The sequence below is a fragment of the Plecotus auritus genome (genome assembly GCF_963455305.1).
Source record: "Plecotus auritus genome assembly, chromosome: 1".
Lineage (NCBI taxonomy): Eukaryota > Metazoa > Chordata > Mammalia > Chiroptera > Vespertilionidae > Plecotus > Plecotus auritus.
This window is the reverse complement of record NC_137770.1, coordinates 76,512,866-76,531,808: the sequence shown is the minus strand read 5'-3', so window position 1 is coordinate 76,531,808 and position 18,943 is coordinate 76,512,866. Positions and strand designations below refer to the sequence as shown.

The following is an 18,943-nucleotide window of genomic DNA, read 5'->3' as shown; positions in this document are numbered from 1 at the left end:
TATCATTTTTTTAAAAATATTCCTTCCTGAAAAATGAAAATAATGGAAGAAAATAGGAGACTTAAGGTGCTTCTGATATCTATAGCAGCAGTTGTCTTGGTCAGATAAAGAAGGAAGTGAGGGAGGGAAGGAAGGGAAAAAAAAGAGGGAGAATGAGAAGGAGGGTAAGGGGAGAAAAATTTGGGTGGGGGGGACATGTAAAAAAGGAGAAAGATGAAATGTAATCTTAACTCTGCAAAAGGCAACCTCTTTGTGATTATTTTTGATGGTTTTATATTTAAGTATTTGGCCTGTAGGCCAAAGAATATTTTAGTCACTAAAGCAGTGGCTTGCAGACAGCTGCACTTTAGAATCAGCTGGTAACTCTAAAATGCTGCTCCCTAGACTATGCAAGTCATGCCAGTGCTGGTTAAACTCTCCTGGTGATGCCAGTGCGCTGCCCACTGGGAGAACCCGTATTACAGATGCTGTTAGCTGAGACTAACCCTGGTGATCAGAAGGCACAGTCATAGCTACCTCTGGTGGGAGAACTTTGGGGTGAAAAGAATTGGAAAGGAAACCCGATGCTCTATAGCTTTTTCTGAGTAGTGGTTATTTGAGATTTTTTTACATTTTGTATTCCTAATTGTATATATCTGATACTCTAAGTGAAAAAGTAAAATAATAATAATGCATGCATGCAGACACACACTAATATCTGGTATCACCCTCGGACACTCAGATTGTGTGACCTGGGCATGGATTGGCACAGCTCCCAGCTGCTTCCAGTGCCCAGCTGGGCGGAGAACCACCACACCAGGGAGAGGCTGACCAGCTCTGGAGAGAAGCTCAACAGACCGGAAGTACTTTATTTCTAGGACAAAATGGTAGTCACTCTTTGGCACTTCTTTTCCCAGATTCTCTATTTACAGTTATCTTACCAGTAACACAATATATTTCAAGTAGACCCTTCAGTCCCTTGTCTGCAATTCTGGAATTTCAAAAGGTTCTCAAAACTGTTTGGTTTGGTTTGGTTTGTTTTGTTTTGTTTGTTTTGTATTTTAGCAAAGTGGCACCAAAACATATTTGGCAGTAACACTTGACCTGAATTCATATAAGGCTCTTTAAAGACTTTACTTATTGGACTTCTTGCAAAGCCATATGTTTTGCTTCAGAAATATCAATATGTTTGATTACAAGAGTATTGCTCTGTTTCCCCACTGTGGGTATGACATAGTGTATGGTATTTATAAATTTATAAATCTGATAATTTAATTCTTGAAGCCATCTGGCTCAAGGGTTTCAGGTAAAGGATTGTGGCTGTAGTTCTTCACATTATTAAATTCCAGTTTGGTCTCCTGAGGATGTATTCTGATCCAGGGCAATAACCTCGCCCAGGGGGCCGTCCATTTGCCAACCATCTCTTGGTTTGGATTATGCTGACAGGCGATGACATTTATCCCAGCAGGAACCAACTCAGCCTTGCCCGCTATTGCATCCTGTGCCCGGCACTCAGCCTGGCACGGGGAGACCCTGATACATGTGCACTGGAGGAATACTGGAGTCTAGTGTGTGTTGATTTCTCTAGTTTCACTCTCAGCGGGTGGCATCTTCCAGTCTTCCCCCTAAATCTTGGGAGCACCAGGCTCTGATAACATCTGTTTCATTCCATCTCCGCATTCCCAAAGGACGCTTTCCAAGGGGTATCGGTTATTCAAAGACACTGTTTTAAAGAGCGGATTGATTTCTAAAGCAGGAAAAATAAGCCTATGTAACCCTAAATGTAGTAGGGACTATTGAGGAGAAACGAACGGTATTCGCTGTAGAGTAATTATGGTCCTAGTTTGTTCTCTCCTGCATTGTAATTACATGCATATTTTATATGCTATTGTTCAGGCAGACATAGAATCTAGAAGCTCTTCATGCTTCATGCTGTTTTCAGAGTTCGAACAAACAAACAAACAAACAAATCCCAGATATGCTTTTGGTGTTTGATAAGTCTCCTTTCAATTTCTCTGACCCTGATAGCCGTCGCGACCTAGAGAGCTTGGGCTCTGGTAGACTGAAGCTGAGATTTCTCTTCACCCTTACCAATGGCCCTAGCTCAGAAAGATGTTCAGAATCTAGAGCTATTGGTTCCATGCTGGATGGGACACCCCTTATTCTCTAGACCAGTGCTTCCCAGAACACTCTGCAATCATAGAAATGGTTTCTATCTGTACCATCTGAGACAGTAACCACTAGCCACATGTGGCTATTGCATATGGACATGACTAGCATAAATGAGAAAATGAGTTTTTAGTTATATTTCGTTTTTAATTTACCTTTATTGTTGAAAATATTATAGTATTTGTCCTCCATTGACCCCTTCGCCAAGCCTTCACTGCATTTTGATTTCAATACCACAGGTAGCTAGTTGCTACCGTATTGGATGGCTCAGCTCTAGATCTGGGGTGTAGGTGCTTCTCATTCTGACATAAATGTCTGGGTCATTCTAAGGTTCCCCAGAGATCACTATACTCAACCTTAAAATAAGGGATGGGCCCTGGCCGGTTGGCTCAGTTGGTTGGAGCATTGTCCTCTACACCAAAATAGTTCAGATCCGATCCCCAGTCAGGGCATATACCCAGGTTGTGGGTTCAGTCCCCTGTTGGGGTACCTACGGGAGGCAGCCAATCAGTGTTTCTCACATCATTCTTTTTCTCTCTCCCTCCCCCTTCCTCTTTCTGTAAAATCAGTTTTAAAAAACCATATCCTCAGGTGAGGATTAAATAAATGAATGGATAAATAATAAGTAAATAACATAAGGGATTAAGGAATTCCAGAAAAAAATAAAAAATACAGCCAAACAAAAGTGAAAGCGTGGGAGTGTTGGAGAGGCTGGCACATCAGGGGACTGCATCTAATTCTGTGGCTGAATGTTAGTGTTTGGTTGGTTGGGAAGTAGTAGAAAGTGATTTTTCTGAAAAGCAAGATCCTAAACAAGCTGGTAAATGCCATGATAAGAAGTTTGGACTTTATCTTGTAAAGATGTGTGTGTTAGAGGATATAATAATTGGGCTGGTGTCAAAATGCTCTCAGCAGCAAAGCCATTCTGCATGTCAAAGGTGCTCACTGCAGCCCGAAGGTTGTTTGAACTCTGACAAGTGGTTCTCTGTGCCACTTGGCACTGTCTCCCGGCCTTGGCACCTCCGAGAGCCACCTCCTGCACACCAGAAGCCCAGTTTGGCATGGGATGTCCTCCTGAGGTTGGACTGGAAGATTTCTTAAACGGGCTCTGCAGATGGCTCGTGTGTAGCACTGGGAGCCAGGGAGGGGGTCTCGTAGGGACCTGGGTGCAGGGCGCCTTCCCACAGCCCCAGGCACCTGCCAGCAACTAAATGATCAGAGTGTATATGGGGCTGGGGGGCATAATCACAGACCCCAAGATAACTGGAGACATAGGATTTCAATTTAAGTGAGGGAGCACCAAGCCTCATCAAATACTTTCCAAGGGTTTACAAACTGGAAATCAATATAACTGAAACAAAATCTATACCTTCTCTGATTTTTTTTTTCTTTCCCCCAGTGTTTAAAGTTAGCTATTTGGGAAAATCTTTGCACTATGGGCTTTTCCTTTACTAAAATTTTAAAAGTAACTCAAAACATTGACTTCCATGGACCCAAACACTCTAAAAGAAATTGAATTTTACTTCTCACTTGGCAAAAAATAAAGTTTGACTTTGGAGAGTAGGAGGACTCCTTTGCAAAGATGGTCATCATCCCCAATTTTCCCTTATTGAAAAAGAAGATACTAATATACTATTGAGAGTTGTTTTTCTCTCCCCTGAATCTCTGACACCTGCTTTGATTGGAAATTTGTTGATAACATAGTTACAAGTTGTAATTTTTCGAGAAGTGTGATTTGTGGTCTTCCTCGGGTACGTGGTAACTTGGGCTACCTTACACTCCTAAGTATTGATTTCCAGGAGAAACAAAGTGAGAGCAAAAAAATAAATAAACCTTCCCCATTATTACATATGTGCTCCTGATGCCTACAGTTGTTCCTACTGTAGCAACCGGGGCTTAAACTGTCAGTTTGACAACCTGTAAGGCTCTTTATCATAGAGAGCAAGAAAAATCAATGCCGAATTACCTCAGGGATAGTATTGATGACCTAAATGTCATTTTCTGTTTTTATTACTTTTCATTGTATTTAGATTGTAATTCAAGCCGCTTTCTAATTAATTTGCTTTGGCTCTGTTGGAAATAGAAAAAGCTAACTATCTAATAGGTGACACATGTCCCAGGGAAACCTTACAACTTCCCCATTTCCCCAAGATCAATCACCCGTGAAACAACTTACCAAACTTTTGTTTTTCTAGCAAATTCTTAAGAAATACAATAAAATTAAATTTGTCCAGTCCAAAGACACGGGGAGAAACGTGAATGAGCGCAAGCGACCTGAAAGCCGGTTTTATCTAGCTGTAATCTCTCTCCTAGTTGTTAAAATATCCCGCAGCACTCGATCATGTTGCATTTTAATTTTAGAGCCGTGTGTTATATTAGCCAAGTGCACATGTTCCTGATTTGAACGACGAGTTCCCTGGCTGCTCACCAGAGCTCTGAGCTGGCACGGACAAGGTCCCGAGCAGGTCAGCGGCCCGGAGCCTGCATCTTGGTTAGATCTTACCCGCATGGAAACCAGAAGCCTGGGTCGGGGCAGCGGGCCCGAGACGGCCCTGATTAGATTAGGCCTGCATTTATCAACTAACAGAGAGTACACTTAACCTTTCAACTCGGGAGTTTTGATGTATCTTTATGTTCAAACGAAAAGGTGAATGTTATTCTGCCGAAGTCTTGGTCCGACAGCAATGAAGCGTAACACCCAGCTTTTTCTAATTTCATCTACTAGAGCGACAACGTGCAAGATGCACCCGGGGAAGACCGCATCTCTTTTTCAAATTTATAAGGGTGACATGCTGACATTCTAGAAAACTATCTTATAATTTCACATCACTTCCATTTTTTAGGAGTTTAATATTTCCTGTGGCGTCTATGTAATTAATTTATTTGCTCATTCATTTGATTTGGAAGATTAGAGCTATTCTGACAATGAATAGATCCACGTCATGAAAATCCACATGGAGAAGGAACAGTGAATTCCCTTTAGAAATTTGATTTTTTTAATTCCCTAAGTATCTGGCTGAAGTATTACTTTGAAACATTATATTATTTCTTCAAAATGCACTGTTTAATTTCTACAAAGTTCCCATTAAACTTCTAACAAGACGGATTGAATGCTGCAGTTTTAGGGTAGAGTTGTCCAGTTCCTCTGGTTCACTTTTCCTCAGGAGCCTTTGATACCTTTGACTGCTGGGCAGTCTTCCTCACAGGTCGGGCCAGACCTGGGCATCCAGGGCCCCAGGCTCCCTGTTGGAGACATTCCTGGACCAACAGGGGTGGTGATGGGACCGAGGCATGTTCATTCCTTCAGACACTAGTTTCTCATTGAGTGTCTACTCTTTCTAGGCCCAGGGGCTTGGGTGGGGCTGGAAGGTAGAAGCACCCTCCCTCTAGAAACTGACTTTCTCAATTCTTTGGCATCCATGACCTTGTCCTGTGCTAGTACAAGGTCATATATAACTACCTGCTGTAGCCTTCAAGATAAAATTATTTTTCCTGGTAAAAGGATTGCTTTTCCTGCCATCACATTGTTCCTGCAATGTGCTTGTTCAGTTAAGTAAACTCATTTCATGTGACATATATAGACTCCCAGCCCAGAACTCGGGTTCAAAGAGGGGAAAAGCAGCAAAGAGCCTTCAGGAGAAGCAATTCTTTCCTCGAGTAAAATAAGGATAAAATGAGCTCGTTTTAATTCTATTACGGTAAAAGTGTTTGCCAATCGCCCCAACCACTTCGTGTGAAATCTAAGTCTCTGAGACATTTTGAACCTCTTCTGAAACATGAGGCTGTTTTCCTGATTGACTTTCATTTGGATAATTTTTAAATTTCCTATTACATTTATAAACTTATACTTTCAAAACTGCTGCATGGATTACTATATCTGTCTTTCTGTCTTAGTAATTTTTTATCTCAAACTTCTGATCACGAGGTTATATCATTGTAAGGTTATGCTGAATTTGATATTTATCAGAAAACTAAATACGAACCAGCAGGGATCATCATTATCTTAATTGTTGTTGATAGACACATGTTTTATGGTGCTTAATTTACTAAATATGTATTTGATAGATCAGTCAGTAACATTTACTGAGCCCTAAGTGTGACTAGAATACAAGTATTTCATAATCATGCCCACGATTAGTGATTGGGGGGGTGGGGAAGAAATACATGTGCTTAAATTATTTTTATAATTTTCTCCATTTCTGAACAACCCCTGTGCCTTCACAACCTATCAAATTCACTTTCTCATTTCTGGGCACCTTAAGTTGGACAACTCTTTTCTGATTTTCAGATCAATCTGAAAATAATGGTTCATTTCCTTTTATCCCTCATTTTTTTTCAGAAACCTATTTTATATGAAAGGGTTGCCAGCTTCTCGCTATCAAGACCAAGAGCATAGCTATCAACCATTCAGACTTCTAGTCAACATTGCAAAACCATTTATTGAGCACCTACTGTGCACCAGGCTGTGTTCTAGACATGGGGTCTAAGTCTTAAGGGTTTTTAAGGTAATTGGGGGAGTATGGCCAATGGCCCAGCTCATTGCACTGGGGGAGTTAGCGTTGGAATTGGAACCTCTGAGTAATTTATTCTAGATCTTCACTGGCTTTGGTGTTAGAATATTTCAGTCCGTTGTGGAGAGAATGCATTGTTCAGCATACTGAGGGATATAATTCTGAATCCCAAATGCTGTTACCACAGGCCTGGCTCAGACTGGTTATAAGACCTCTCCTCCACTCTCCCTCCCCCCGCCCCACCTCCACTCCAGCCCCATAACATGTGTATTTTCCAGGTTGTTGGCTTGGTCACAATCAGCTCTGCCCTGCCTCTCACCCACTGCTGTTAGGAAGTTCTGAAGCTGCTGACCCCACAGATGTCTGGATTGGGGGTCACAGGAAATCAGGAGAGGATGAGAGAGACACGGGACAGCCTGGGAAGCAGGTCAGGAAGTGAGAGAGGGATGGTGTTTTATTAAGTCTAAAATCCTTTTGGTAGTTGCTTTGTCTTTTTACCCCCAGCGACCAATTTTTCCTTCTGTTTTGCCTTAAATCTACAGTATTTTAATAAGGCTTCTTTCCACATTTATTTCCTCCATAGTCATTTTATTCCTGTCCTATACTTATCCCAGAAAAGCAGTATCTATGAGACATGGTTGTGAAATATTTCTTAGAATTAATCAATAACACCTTGAGGTTTTCCAGCTTAATTTATATATATTAATCTTGGAATATAGTATACATCTCTCTAGCATGCAGTATTGTAGTTGTTTGGACGCCGGCAGGTTGTAGGGGTGGGAGGGGAGGAAGTTATATTTTTAGCTATAGTGATTCCCTTTGTAAATGGTGTACACTGTAGTCCGTCCTCCAGTTGATTTACTGCAGATGGAATCAACTCACTTTAAGTACAATCTCCAGTTTCAGTGGTTTACAAAACCAATAAAAATATAAAATGCCGAAATAAATATTTAAGATTCCTTTTCTGCATTGCACTAAAGACATGATGAAAATATATTTTAAAAGAAAGTATTTGCACTTGAGGAATTCAGGTAAGAGTCATGAAGCTATAATTAAAAACAGAGTTGTAGAGGCCAAGTAAAATTTGAGGGAGATAATTAAATTTTACTATTCATTTTATTTTTATCTTCTATTCATTTAAACAAAGCCAATCTTGATGGACTATAAAATACACCATATGTTGTCATTTTAAAATAAAGGTCTGCATTTAAATTTGGCATGTCCTCCATGTGGCCGGATGCCACCCCTGCCTGCATCAGAACCCTGCTCAGCACAGGGCTTCAGGGAAAGCGCCACCGACTGACCAGAGTCCCCCAAACAGAGGAACCTATTCGCTGCCTTACTTTCATTTTTTTTTATTCTTTTTTTTTTTTTAATTGTCTAAAGGTTTACATTTGTCTTCTTTTTCCCCAGTTGACCCCCCCCCGCAACTAGCCATTCCCGGCCCAGGCAAGCCCCTACCACCTCAGTGTCTATGTCCATAGGTTATGCTAATATGCATGCATACAAGTCCTTTGGTTGCTCTCTAATCCCCCTCTCCCCTACCATTTGTCTCTGGATCTATTCTTATTCATCAAATTATGGTGTTCATTATATCCCACATATGAGTGAGATCATGTGATAGTTATCTTTCTCCGACTGGCTTATTTCGCTTAGCTTAATGCTCTCCAGTTCCATCCATGCTGTTGCAAATGGTAAAAGTTCCTTCTTTTTTTATAGTGCCGTAGTATTCCATTGTGTAGATGTACCACAGTTTTTTAATCCACTCATCTGCTGATGGGCACTTAGTCGCTGCCTGACTTTTAGATGCAGTCCCAGCCCAACTCCTCTTCCACTGCCCCCCCTGCTGTACCTGAAGTGGTTGCTTTTTCTCCCCAAAACATGCCAGACCCCTTCATCAAAGGCCATCTCACAACCCACGTAAGCCCAGTTACTTTCTTCAGGGTTCAGATCTCAGGGTTCAGATCTCACTCCCTGCCTTTTCTGGAGATTGAGACCCAAAAAGAGAGCTCCTTGGTTCCCAAACCTGGCCACACATCAGAATTAATGGAGTCACTTGTTTAAAATATGGATCCAGAACCTCCTCTAAATCTAAATCAGACTCTGGTCTGAGGCCTAGGAATCTGCATTGTACCTGGCCCCCCAGCTGACTCTCATACAGGTTCCTGGGAACCGCCGTTGGTTTGGGGAGAGAACCACTAGTGTAATGAAGAGCCAGTAATTCTGGATTTTGTGGGACTGAGTTCAGATTTTAGGATCTGTCCTTACCAGCTGCCCGGGTTACCAGACCTCTCTGGACTCAGCAGACTGCAAAATTACAGTCCCTTTCCCAAAGGAATTTTGGGACCAAGAAGCCTATGTCAGTTTAAGAAACCACCAACCAAGCTGTTCCATCAGATAACGTGAATTTAATCTTCTGTACATGGTCCAGGGAGAGAGAGGCCACCTTCCTGGGTGGCACGTGGGAGCAGACCCCTTTTTATGTTGTGGTCACACTATACCGAGTACCAGCACCTTTCCCTTCTCTCCCCTTTTCACGTGCAAACAAGTTTTCTGTCTTTGATCCAGAACTCTCAGTCTTTTGTGCTGAAGTATGACCACGAATGGAGAGCAGATCTGGATTCCCCATACACCTTGGTTGCACCCCAACACACGGTGGGGGGAGACACGGGAGCACCGTGTACCTATTTGAGACTGGAGACCGTCAGATATTTAAGTAGATTTCAGTGTCGTTTAGATGGGCTTTTCCTTTTCTTCATTCAGGAAAAGAGACTCATAGAACTAGATGGGACCTCTAAAGCCATCTCATTCAGCCCTCTTGTTAAGTTTCAATAACTTTCTGCCAACAAATGCTTGGATCATAAAATCTCATTAGCTAACCAAGATGAGTGGAGAAACCTTCCTGAAATGAGACATGTGTAAACCAAAACTGGAAAACATTTCAATTGTGTTTTAAACTGTTGGTTTAACCAGTGGTTGCAAGCACTTGTAGTAGAATTGTATTAACTAGTATAATTGAAATCCTGTTACAGATGAATTCCTTACAAGCTATCATATTTAGACCCGCACCTCACCCCTGCCTTCTAGCTGCAGCTATTCTCTTTTATTTGATCTGCAGCTTTTAAAAAGGAAAACTCTCCACTAATAAGTTGACTTGATTATCAACAGTGAGCAACCTTGAAGGCTTAGATAAATTAAAGAGTAATGAGTAACCCCATTTGCTAAAACAAAATGTAAAATGTATTTGTTGCTTATTAAGCACTTGTTATGAGATGGATCCTAGATCAGTGGTATTATATGCATTAATTCTATGGACATGTTTTATTAATCCTTATGGCCATCCTTAGAGCAGATGCTCTATTATTTCTGGTTTACTCATAAAAGAACTGAGGCCTGCTCAAAATCAGAGAACTAGTAAGTGTCTGAGCTAGGAATCCAACCTAGGCCTGACGCCATGGTGTTTAAGGGCAATTAATGATATTAGGACATGATTTAGGCTAAGCTTCCTAAAATTTTGAACTAAATATTCATTAAAGCTGTGAGCTTTCTCCCTTTATAACTTTGCACTTATGCAACATTTTGCATATAGTTTCAGAAGATTTAAAGATTCCCTGCAACCCAGTGCTACCCAATGAGCATACACCTCTAGATTTAGCTGGATAGTACAGATTGTTAAGTAATTACAAGGTAAATCAACCATTTCCTCATATTTATTGGTAGCATTTTAGATGGGAACAAGAAGGAAACCCTAGTGAATTTGGTGGGTGTATTCCATTGGGTTTGAGTATATGCTACAACAGGGAGTTCACATACCTCTTTTTGAGTGGCAGAAACACCATTTTTTTAAGACTCCTTTTTGTTGTTGTTGTTTAGAGATCCCACTCTATGACTCACTTTTGCATATGGAAATAAGAATAGTAATAGAATTTTTAAAAATATTAGGGCCAAGGGGGACCTCAGAGATTATCTAGTACAACCTTCTCATTTTCAGATGAGAAAAAAAAGGGTCCAGAAAGTCTCTGAAACTTACTCAAGATCACACAGCCAATTAGTCAAGGTCAGGATTAGAGTCCAGGACTTTAGATTCTTTTTCCAAATGTTTTACCTACTGTATTGAATAAACCATTAGTTCATGTGTGCACATCCAAAGAACAATATGTACCTATTGTGCATCTTAAACCTATTTCTTTTCAAACTGCTGAAGCATATTCTCACTTGATTGGAAATAAATAAAACATTGATAAGACATTTAACACGAAACTCATTTCAGCCCTGTAAAAGTTCAGACAGAAGCTGCAGTGCAGGAGTCCTGGTGCCCCGTGAGGTTGGGAACACTGCCTAGTGGACAGAACTAAAGTATCAGACGCTCACTGGTCTTTATTCAGATCTGCTACTCTTTGGCCTCTTCATTCTCCATCCTAGCCAACATGGGCACCAAACTGTTTGCTAGGCCCTAGGCTGGACCTTAGGAACCCTGGGACACATAGATCCAGTCCCTCTCCTCACAAAGATCTCAGGCACTGGAGGGATTAGCAGACAAATACAGGTGTGGCCCCGCAGCATTTCACAAGGTGAGAGAGACATTACACTCAACACCATCCATGATCTAAACGGCATCTGGAGGCATTCCTCCTCAGGAGAATAGCTTCTTGTTTCCTCAAAAGGTTTTCTCCCTAGAGGAAAATATTTTCAGTTTATTTTAGTAGAGTATTTGCTAGTATGCCTAGTTTTTCCTTCAACAGGGATTGCCTCCCAAAAATACTCATGGATTATAATCAGACTAATTAAGAAATAGGAGATTTTTCTTTCACAAGACCAAGAGTTACCAGCCCTGGTCTTTTGAGGGTATCCCCAGTTATCTTAAGGGACATGGGGAAAATGCCAAAATAAAAGTAATTCTCATCCCATCATTATATGTAAACCAAATATCTATAATGATAAACACTAATGTAAAAAGTCAGTGGCTTAGAGCCCTGGCACATGTGGTTCAGTCGCTCAGTTGCTCAGAATGTCACCCTGAGCACCAAAGGGTTGCAGGTTGAATGAGCACATAGAAGGTAACTGATCCATGTTTCTTCCTCTCTCTCTCTCTCTCTCTCTCTCTTTCTCTCTCTCTCTCTCCTCCCTTTCCTCCTTCCTCTTTTTCTGGAATCAATGTAAAACATATCCTCAGGAGGTAAGGATTTTTTTTCAATGTGAACCAATTTTTATTTTTTTTTTAATTTCTTTATTGATTAAGGTATTACATATGTGTCCTTATAGGATTTTTTTTTTAATCAGTGGTATGGCTAAAACAAACTACAAGGATGAGGAACTTGCTCCCAAAAGTATGTGGATGGAGTTTTCTGTTAGATCAGCAGTAATGTGGTGATGTGTAGCAGCTGTTGACATTTTACAAGAAAACGGACCACATTGTAATATCGCTAATTCACTCCTAGTCAGTCATCACTCTCTAAATTAACTAATAATTCAGCATTTTGGGTTTGCTGTAAAAAGATTCTGTATGAAGCTGTGAAATGGCAACGGCATTTTCAGACTTAGAATTTTTATGACATTTTAAGTTGCAAACAACTCTTTTACGCTGGAAGGGAGAGCACACACATTCACCTGTGTGTTGATATGAACTAATGTATACAGGACTTTTTCCTCTGGGATTTCTCAATGCATTATAATGCAAATTGCACTTATAAACTGACCAAACTATTGATGGCTTTATTGAATGGAATAATTTATTACAGAAGTATTTTAGGCAGATGATATTTCGTCATCAAAAAACAGTAAACACAATAGCCATTTCCCATAAGACTGTTCTCTTGAGCCAAGGACTTAAAAAGGAAAAAAAAAAAAAAAGAAAGAAAGAAAAACTTGCCTTGTTCCAAACATAGCATTGTACTAAACAGTTGTTTATTACGCTAGAGAGGACAAGAGTTCCGCCAGCCAGACATGGTGGACTGGAAAAAACATGCCGTTGTGTCAGATCAGCCCCAGACACCTCCATTTTTCCCTCCTTTCCTAATAATGTTTGACAAGTGGAGATGAATTTTTAAAATCCCAGCCTCTTTTATGCCATTCATTTGGGATAATACTATAAAATCTCTCCTCGGGTACTCAGAGTATTACAACATCAATGACCTGTCAGCAGCTGCACACAGTTTTTCTTTCTAAGGCTGCGTAAAGCTATGGTTAAATTCTAATTTTCTAAAATAGGTTTAAGTACGGGGCGAGCCAAAATTAGGTGCACTTTTCTTGCTTGAGATCAGACCACAAATTGTACATTGTACTTACAGAGATGATTAAGGCGGTCCAGCTGCACACCAGCAGTTTGGCAAATTAATTGGAGCATGCAGATTTGTGTAAAAACATATGGTGGGATTGGGGAGCCCTTTTTTTTTTCAAATGCTGTATAAAAGTTTTGGGGTGTTTTGGTTTTTTTGCAAATCCCCATGTATGTTCTCTAACTCTCCCCTAAAAGCCTAAGATTCAACTCGGATTTGCAAGGGGTCCAATATTGAAGCACTTTTGTCCAAATGGGAATGCCTGATTGGTACCTTTCTCCCAATTAGTGGGCAGCCACCTCTTCCACTTAGTAAAACCCAAAGTGTTCATTATTGTAAAGTTGTTGCCCGATGAAACCAGAGCCACTCGTTTAAACAAGGTGTGCACTTAGGAGCCACACAGAGCTGGATCCGCGGAGCCCTGATCCAGGTGAACACCTGGGAAATGTAAGTTGGAATTTGCTGGAATCTGTGGATTGAAAATAACTCTCACAGAGTTATCATAAAGATTTGTGATAAAGTATGCAAAGTGCCTGGTGCTTAGCAGGGGGCTCAGTGAAGGGTAGAGGTCTGGAGGTGGTGGCTGGGACAGCCAGTGGAGAAGGAAGGAGCAGAGGTGGCCGAAGGTGGTGGTGTTGAGTTGGACATCGAGGCCATTATGTCAGTTATTTCAGAGGGAAAACGTCAGAGTACTAGCTCACAGCAGTTGTGAAAAGCTTCACGTTCAATTTCTGCCATATATGGTGCATCAGACACTGGCCTTTGTGCCCTTGTTACTTAAGAATCTGCTCAAAATGTTCCTGGTGCCCTTATATTTGCTCTGCTGCACTAAAGGATTATCACCGATTCTGTGGGGAAATCTCTAATCTTTCAGACTTTTTGTTATTGGCAATGAGTTGGATCTCATCTTAAATAATGCTTAAATGTTTGAGTTATTCAGTCTCATCTCTTTCCCTTTGCTTTTTGGTAAGTAAATCCCCCTTTCTCAATTTCTTCATGTGCTGGATAGTGCTCCTTCCCTCTGCTTTTTTTCCTTCAGTCTCATAAACATAATTATTGTACCATGGGGACTCTTCTAGAAATGGGCTGGAGTTCCTGTGGGCACCATTTTTTAAACCCCCTGCTGATTTCATGACACTGAATATGTGTGATTTTCCCCACCCACATGAAACTGTCATTGTATCCAGAACTATGTTAAGATTATAGTGAATATAATTAACTCCCAAAATCTATTAGCTTAACTAATATTAACTCCATTGATATGTTCCCATCATCGCACTATTGTGAGATTTTAATTGTACTATAGCTTTAGTCAGTTCTGTCACTTAAAGATTGATTTCTCTTTGTTTTAAAAATGTTATGGGTCCTTTTTTAAAAATGTTTCATTTCTAATGTATAGCTATAGGGATCATAGCAAAAGGCCAGAATCGGGTAACATGTATAACATTTAATATTTCTCTAAATAAATTAGGAAAGTTACTTTTTTTATAGGAATTATGTAACTTACAGTTGTAAAATTGGATTAAGGCCAATATACTTTTACTTACCTGAGAAAAAAATATTGTTTCACATTTAATATATATATATATATAATGATAATCATATTTTTTAAAAATATAAGTAATTTGAACTCAGGTATGATTTTTTTAAAAATCTTAATACTCTAGTTAGTACATCCTAACAGATAAAAATATAATGTTACCTTTGGATGTTTTAGAATGCCTGGCAAAAATCTTATTTTATAGAATTTAAAGATTTGTCTGTGCATACAAAGTGAGAAGTAGCTTGTCAGAGGTTATGGCATCAAATGTAAAATACCTCTGAGGCAGGATAGTAAGAAGCCAGGAAAATGCATTGGCTAGTAGAATGGGGAAACTGAGACAGATGGCTGATATTCAAACTGGCCTCACCCACACCCTGACTCACTGCCTCCTTCTCCCTGCATGACCATACCCTTAAGCATTAAGCCCTCGGGACAGTGAAGTTCTGATCAGCATAAAAGAGCCTTAGGAACAAAGCCTCTGGTCTGTTGACCACAGAAAGAGAGTTTTAGTAAACTAGAGATAACATCTAGGCTCAGTCGTATTTCAGCTCCAGGCTCAGAAAAGCTGCAAAATCAGATAAAGGGTCACCATAGCTGACATAATGACCTGATGCAATGACCAGTGACCCCCCCTACCCTACTGCTGACCAGTCAGTAGAGACCATGATCCTGACACTCATTTTGATAAATTAGCATATTAAAGGACACACCTGGAATGCTGATGAATTTTCTATTGGGATCATTCCATGGGACTTCTAAAATACCTGTCTTTAGAAAACTTAAAAACCCTTAAGATAAAGGACCCAATGCGCATTCACTCTCTAGAGCACACCTGTACCTTCTTTCTTCCAGCGTGCATCTTTGCTTTCTTTCTCCTAAGCTCTAGGGGTCACCACAAGACTCACAACCAGGGTAGCAGGGGGCACTGGCAGCTTGTCCCAGATTAACCTCCTCCTGAACCTCTCCAAGGACCATCCTTTTGCCTCTGTAACTTGTTTCCTGAGTCCATGCAGCCCAGCTGGCTCACTTCTCCTACCTCTGTGACTTTCTCTCTAAAAGGCCAAGGCAGCTCTCTGAGCAGCCCACTAGAACCTTCTCTTCGAGTATACTTTTGCTTTGCATACTAAATTAACTTTCTCTTGTGCTAGAGTTCTTGGCTCTGAATTCTTTCTTTGCTGAATTCAGGAGCCAAGAGCCCACATTGCTGATAACATCTCAATTAGTCTGAAAATAAAATTATTACTTAAGTGCATTTTAATAATGCTTTGCATTTACATCAAATTTGTAGCATTTAAATACTCTGAATAAAAATGAATTTTTTATCTCCCTATATGAGATAAGATGCCAAATATAAGGCCTCATTTTTTATTTTTTATTTTTAACTCAACTGGAAGAGTAATAGATGTAATAGGGACTATGGGGTAAAATCTTTCAACAGTACTTTCCAGGGTTACTCCATCATTCCTGGGTAAGAAGTCAACAGAGCTCAATCTTAACTTCAGTATCTTGCCTGTTAGTCTCTGGGGACTCACTTAGCTTCCCTAAATACTTCATCCTCCTACATAACATATCAGCATTTTCTAGAAAGCATAAAGCAGTATACAAATGTAAATTGATACTATTCTCTCATGTCTGGGGAAAAAAGGAAATGTCTTTACAGCTTAGTTATTTGGTCCTTTAATGCTTTCAACCTTACCTAGATTAGTAAAATAAAAAAATCTTTCTTCTCCCATGTTTCCTGAAATATAAAGAAAGAAGAAGTTGCAGAAGTATCCTCTAGACCAGGGGTGGGGAACGTCCGGCCCTCAGGCCATATAAGGCCCACGAAATCATTTGGTCTGGTACTGCCAAGGCATTAGGGGTGAGTTAATTAAATGTTTGACCAAGTATAGCAGCCTAATTTTTAAGTTGATAATTTTGTATGGCCTGTGAATGATGGTATAAATATCCAAGTGGCCCTTGGCAGGAAAAAGGTTCCCCACCCTTTTTTATCCTCAGTGTCTCAAGGCCTTGGATAATTTCTGTCATTTAACTTTGGATAATTGATGTACAGTTGCCCAAAGAAACCGATCCACCACACACACAAATTGAGGAGTTCCAAAATTGCAAACGACTTTTGAGTTAATTATGTTAATTTTTTAGAAAACATAAATATAGAAGTAGTATAAATAAAGTTAAGTCAAATTATGCAAAGCACTTTAATAACAGAAGTAGGCATTGAAAAATATGTAGCCTAAATCTTCTGTGACCTTTCTGTCTCTCATAGTATATTTTTTTAAGTTTATAAGTAGTGAATCTAAGCAAAATGGAAGATGCAAAATGAGAATATTTGTTGTTGTAATATAACAAACATTTTATACATTTTATACTTCCTAGATGAATGGCACTAGTCCTAACAAATAAGTAAGATTCAATAAGAGAACAAGCCCCTTATTTAAATTACTGGTAAGACAAAGTCTGAGTATCACTCTATGAGTCTGAAAGGCTTCCTCTTAAAATTATGCCCTACATGCAATATCCTTCTTCCTCTTGTAAGTTTTTATTTCCATCTTCTTCCGAAGTGTCTGACCTTGTGCTGGAGAACTTGGGAGCAGCATCGAACCATCGGAAGGCATTTTAGTTAAGAGTCTTCAGAATATGCCATGGAGACTGTTAGTGCCACAAGACAGACCAGTCTAGAACCAGTGTGTAACGTTGGGTGAGATAAAATAATTCTTTTCAAATGGTAATCATAGTCCATTTCTGTAAAACCAATACTTGGTCCAAAAATAAGCCTGAAGGGCATTATCAATGTGTCCGGAGCTCTACGTGATTGATTTGTGCTGGCTCTATCATGAAAACACAGAAGGCACAGGGGCTGCTTCCCTATGGAATCGTGGTGGTAAATTGCCATATGTGTCCCCGTTAGAAGCCTAGTTTATTTGGTTGTGGATGTAACAACTTCACGGACTGGACTTTTGGTCTCTTGAGATCTCCATGTCTTTCTATGAAGTCTAATAACACAGCACCTTGCTCTCCTGCCACCAGCACAGACCATGGCAGGGGATCAGAACTGTGGCCAGCAGTCTTTCCCAGTCCTAAATTAAATACATCTTTCCCAGAATTATTACCGCTCCGTAGTATGGCTAGAAGTGCATGTGTTTAAACTAAAAGTAAGGAAGGAGTGGCAGGGTTGTAATGTTACATGCCACAAAGGCTGAGACGGCAAATCTCCTCTGAAAGGGAGAATCTCAGGTCCATTTTCCTGTGAAAATACTCCAGCAGTCCTGACTGAGTGGCTCAGTTAGTTGAGGTATCATCTCAGGCACCAAAAGTTTGTGGGTTCGATCCCCAGTCCGGGCTCTTATGGGAAGCAACTGATGGATGTTTATCACATCAATGACTCTCTCTCTCTCTCTCTCTCTCTCTCTCTCTGTCTCTCAAATCAATAAAAAAGCATATTCTTCAGTGAGGAATATATATATTCCAGCAAACTTCCTGAGAGAAAAAAATATGAGTGTGAAAAACAGTAACTTTAACTTTCCTGTGACCATGCCAGTCAGCACCCATGATTCTCCGGCTTGGGGAAGTATTGTAAAGCTCATCAGGTAAACAAAAGCAAATGATTTAGTTAGGCAAACAGCACTGTTTTCAAACTATTGGGTTCATTTCATCCTGTGTATGCCCTTAGGCTCCAGATTTAAACCAGACCTAAGCAAAGTACCTGTGCAATGATACTCTGCATAACTTTTGTACCTGCCATTCATATATTCAACAAATATTTTTTAATGTCTACCTTATGCCACACATCACTAAAAGTCAGGTAATGATAAAGTAGACAAGATAATGCTTTGTGAAACATACTATTTGGGGATGAGGTAGACATTAAATAAATACAAATAAAAATGCAATTGTAACATCTTTTTTTCCTTAATTGTAACATCTTTTAAATTTAGAGTTTGACAATGAGAGGCCAGTTCATTTTGCCATTTTGCTTCTGAATTCTTTTGAATCATAAATCTCATAAATCAAAATACATTCCATCAATTTACTTACAATTAGCTTTTCTAATAGCATATATCTGCAGAGTCATAAAGAGCTCATTAAAAAATAAATAGCAGGCCTAGTCATTGTTTAATATTAGGATTGAACCTCATATTAGGAATTTTGGTTACTTAATATCTAGTGTCAAATGAGAGTTTGTACTCAACCAGTTGCCATAACTAATTGCTCATATTTTTCTTCCCATTTTCTTCAACAAATGATTCTTAAAATAGTGGTAATGGATCTATTTTTGTAATGGCCCTTTTCATAATGGGGTGGGATAGGGTTTTCTCTGTCTTTGACATTACATTTTACTAGTCTGACAAGGACTTCAGTTACATCAACAACTGCACAAAACGTAAGGTCTTTTGCAAGCATGAGGCACCCACAGATTACTTCAAATATCATCTTGCATTGGCCTTCGCATGGCCTGTTAGTTCAAG

At 39.9% G+C, this 18,943-nt stretch overlaps 1 protein-coding gene across 3 annotated transcripts in view; it reads left to right on the top strand.

Moving 5' to 3' along the window:
* The window catches only part of CDIN1 (CDAN1 interacting nuclease 1), a 249,917-nt gene that overhangs the window by 192,671 nt on the left and 38,303 nt on the right, over nucleotides 1-18,943 (top strand). Inside the window, exon 11 of one of the 3 annotated variants that reach the window (XM_080687849.1) lies at nucleotides 722-866. The exons of the other annotated variants lie outside the window; for them this stretch is intronic. Coding sequence (XP_080543975.1) covers nucleotides 722-857 — 136 coding nt within the window. The 3' untranslated portion in view covers nucleotides 858-866. Of the gene's footprint in view, nucleotides 1-721; nucleotides 867-18,943 lie in introns of those variants that run through there. 3 annotated transcript variants of the gene reach the window in all.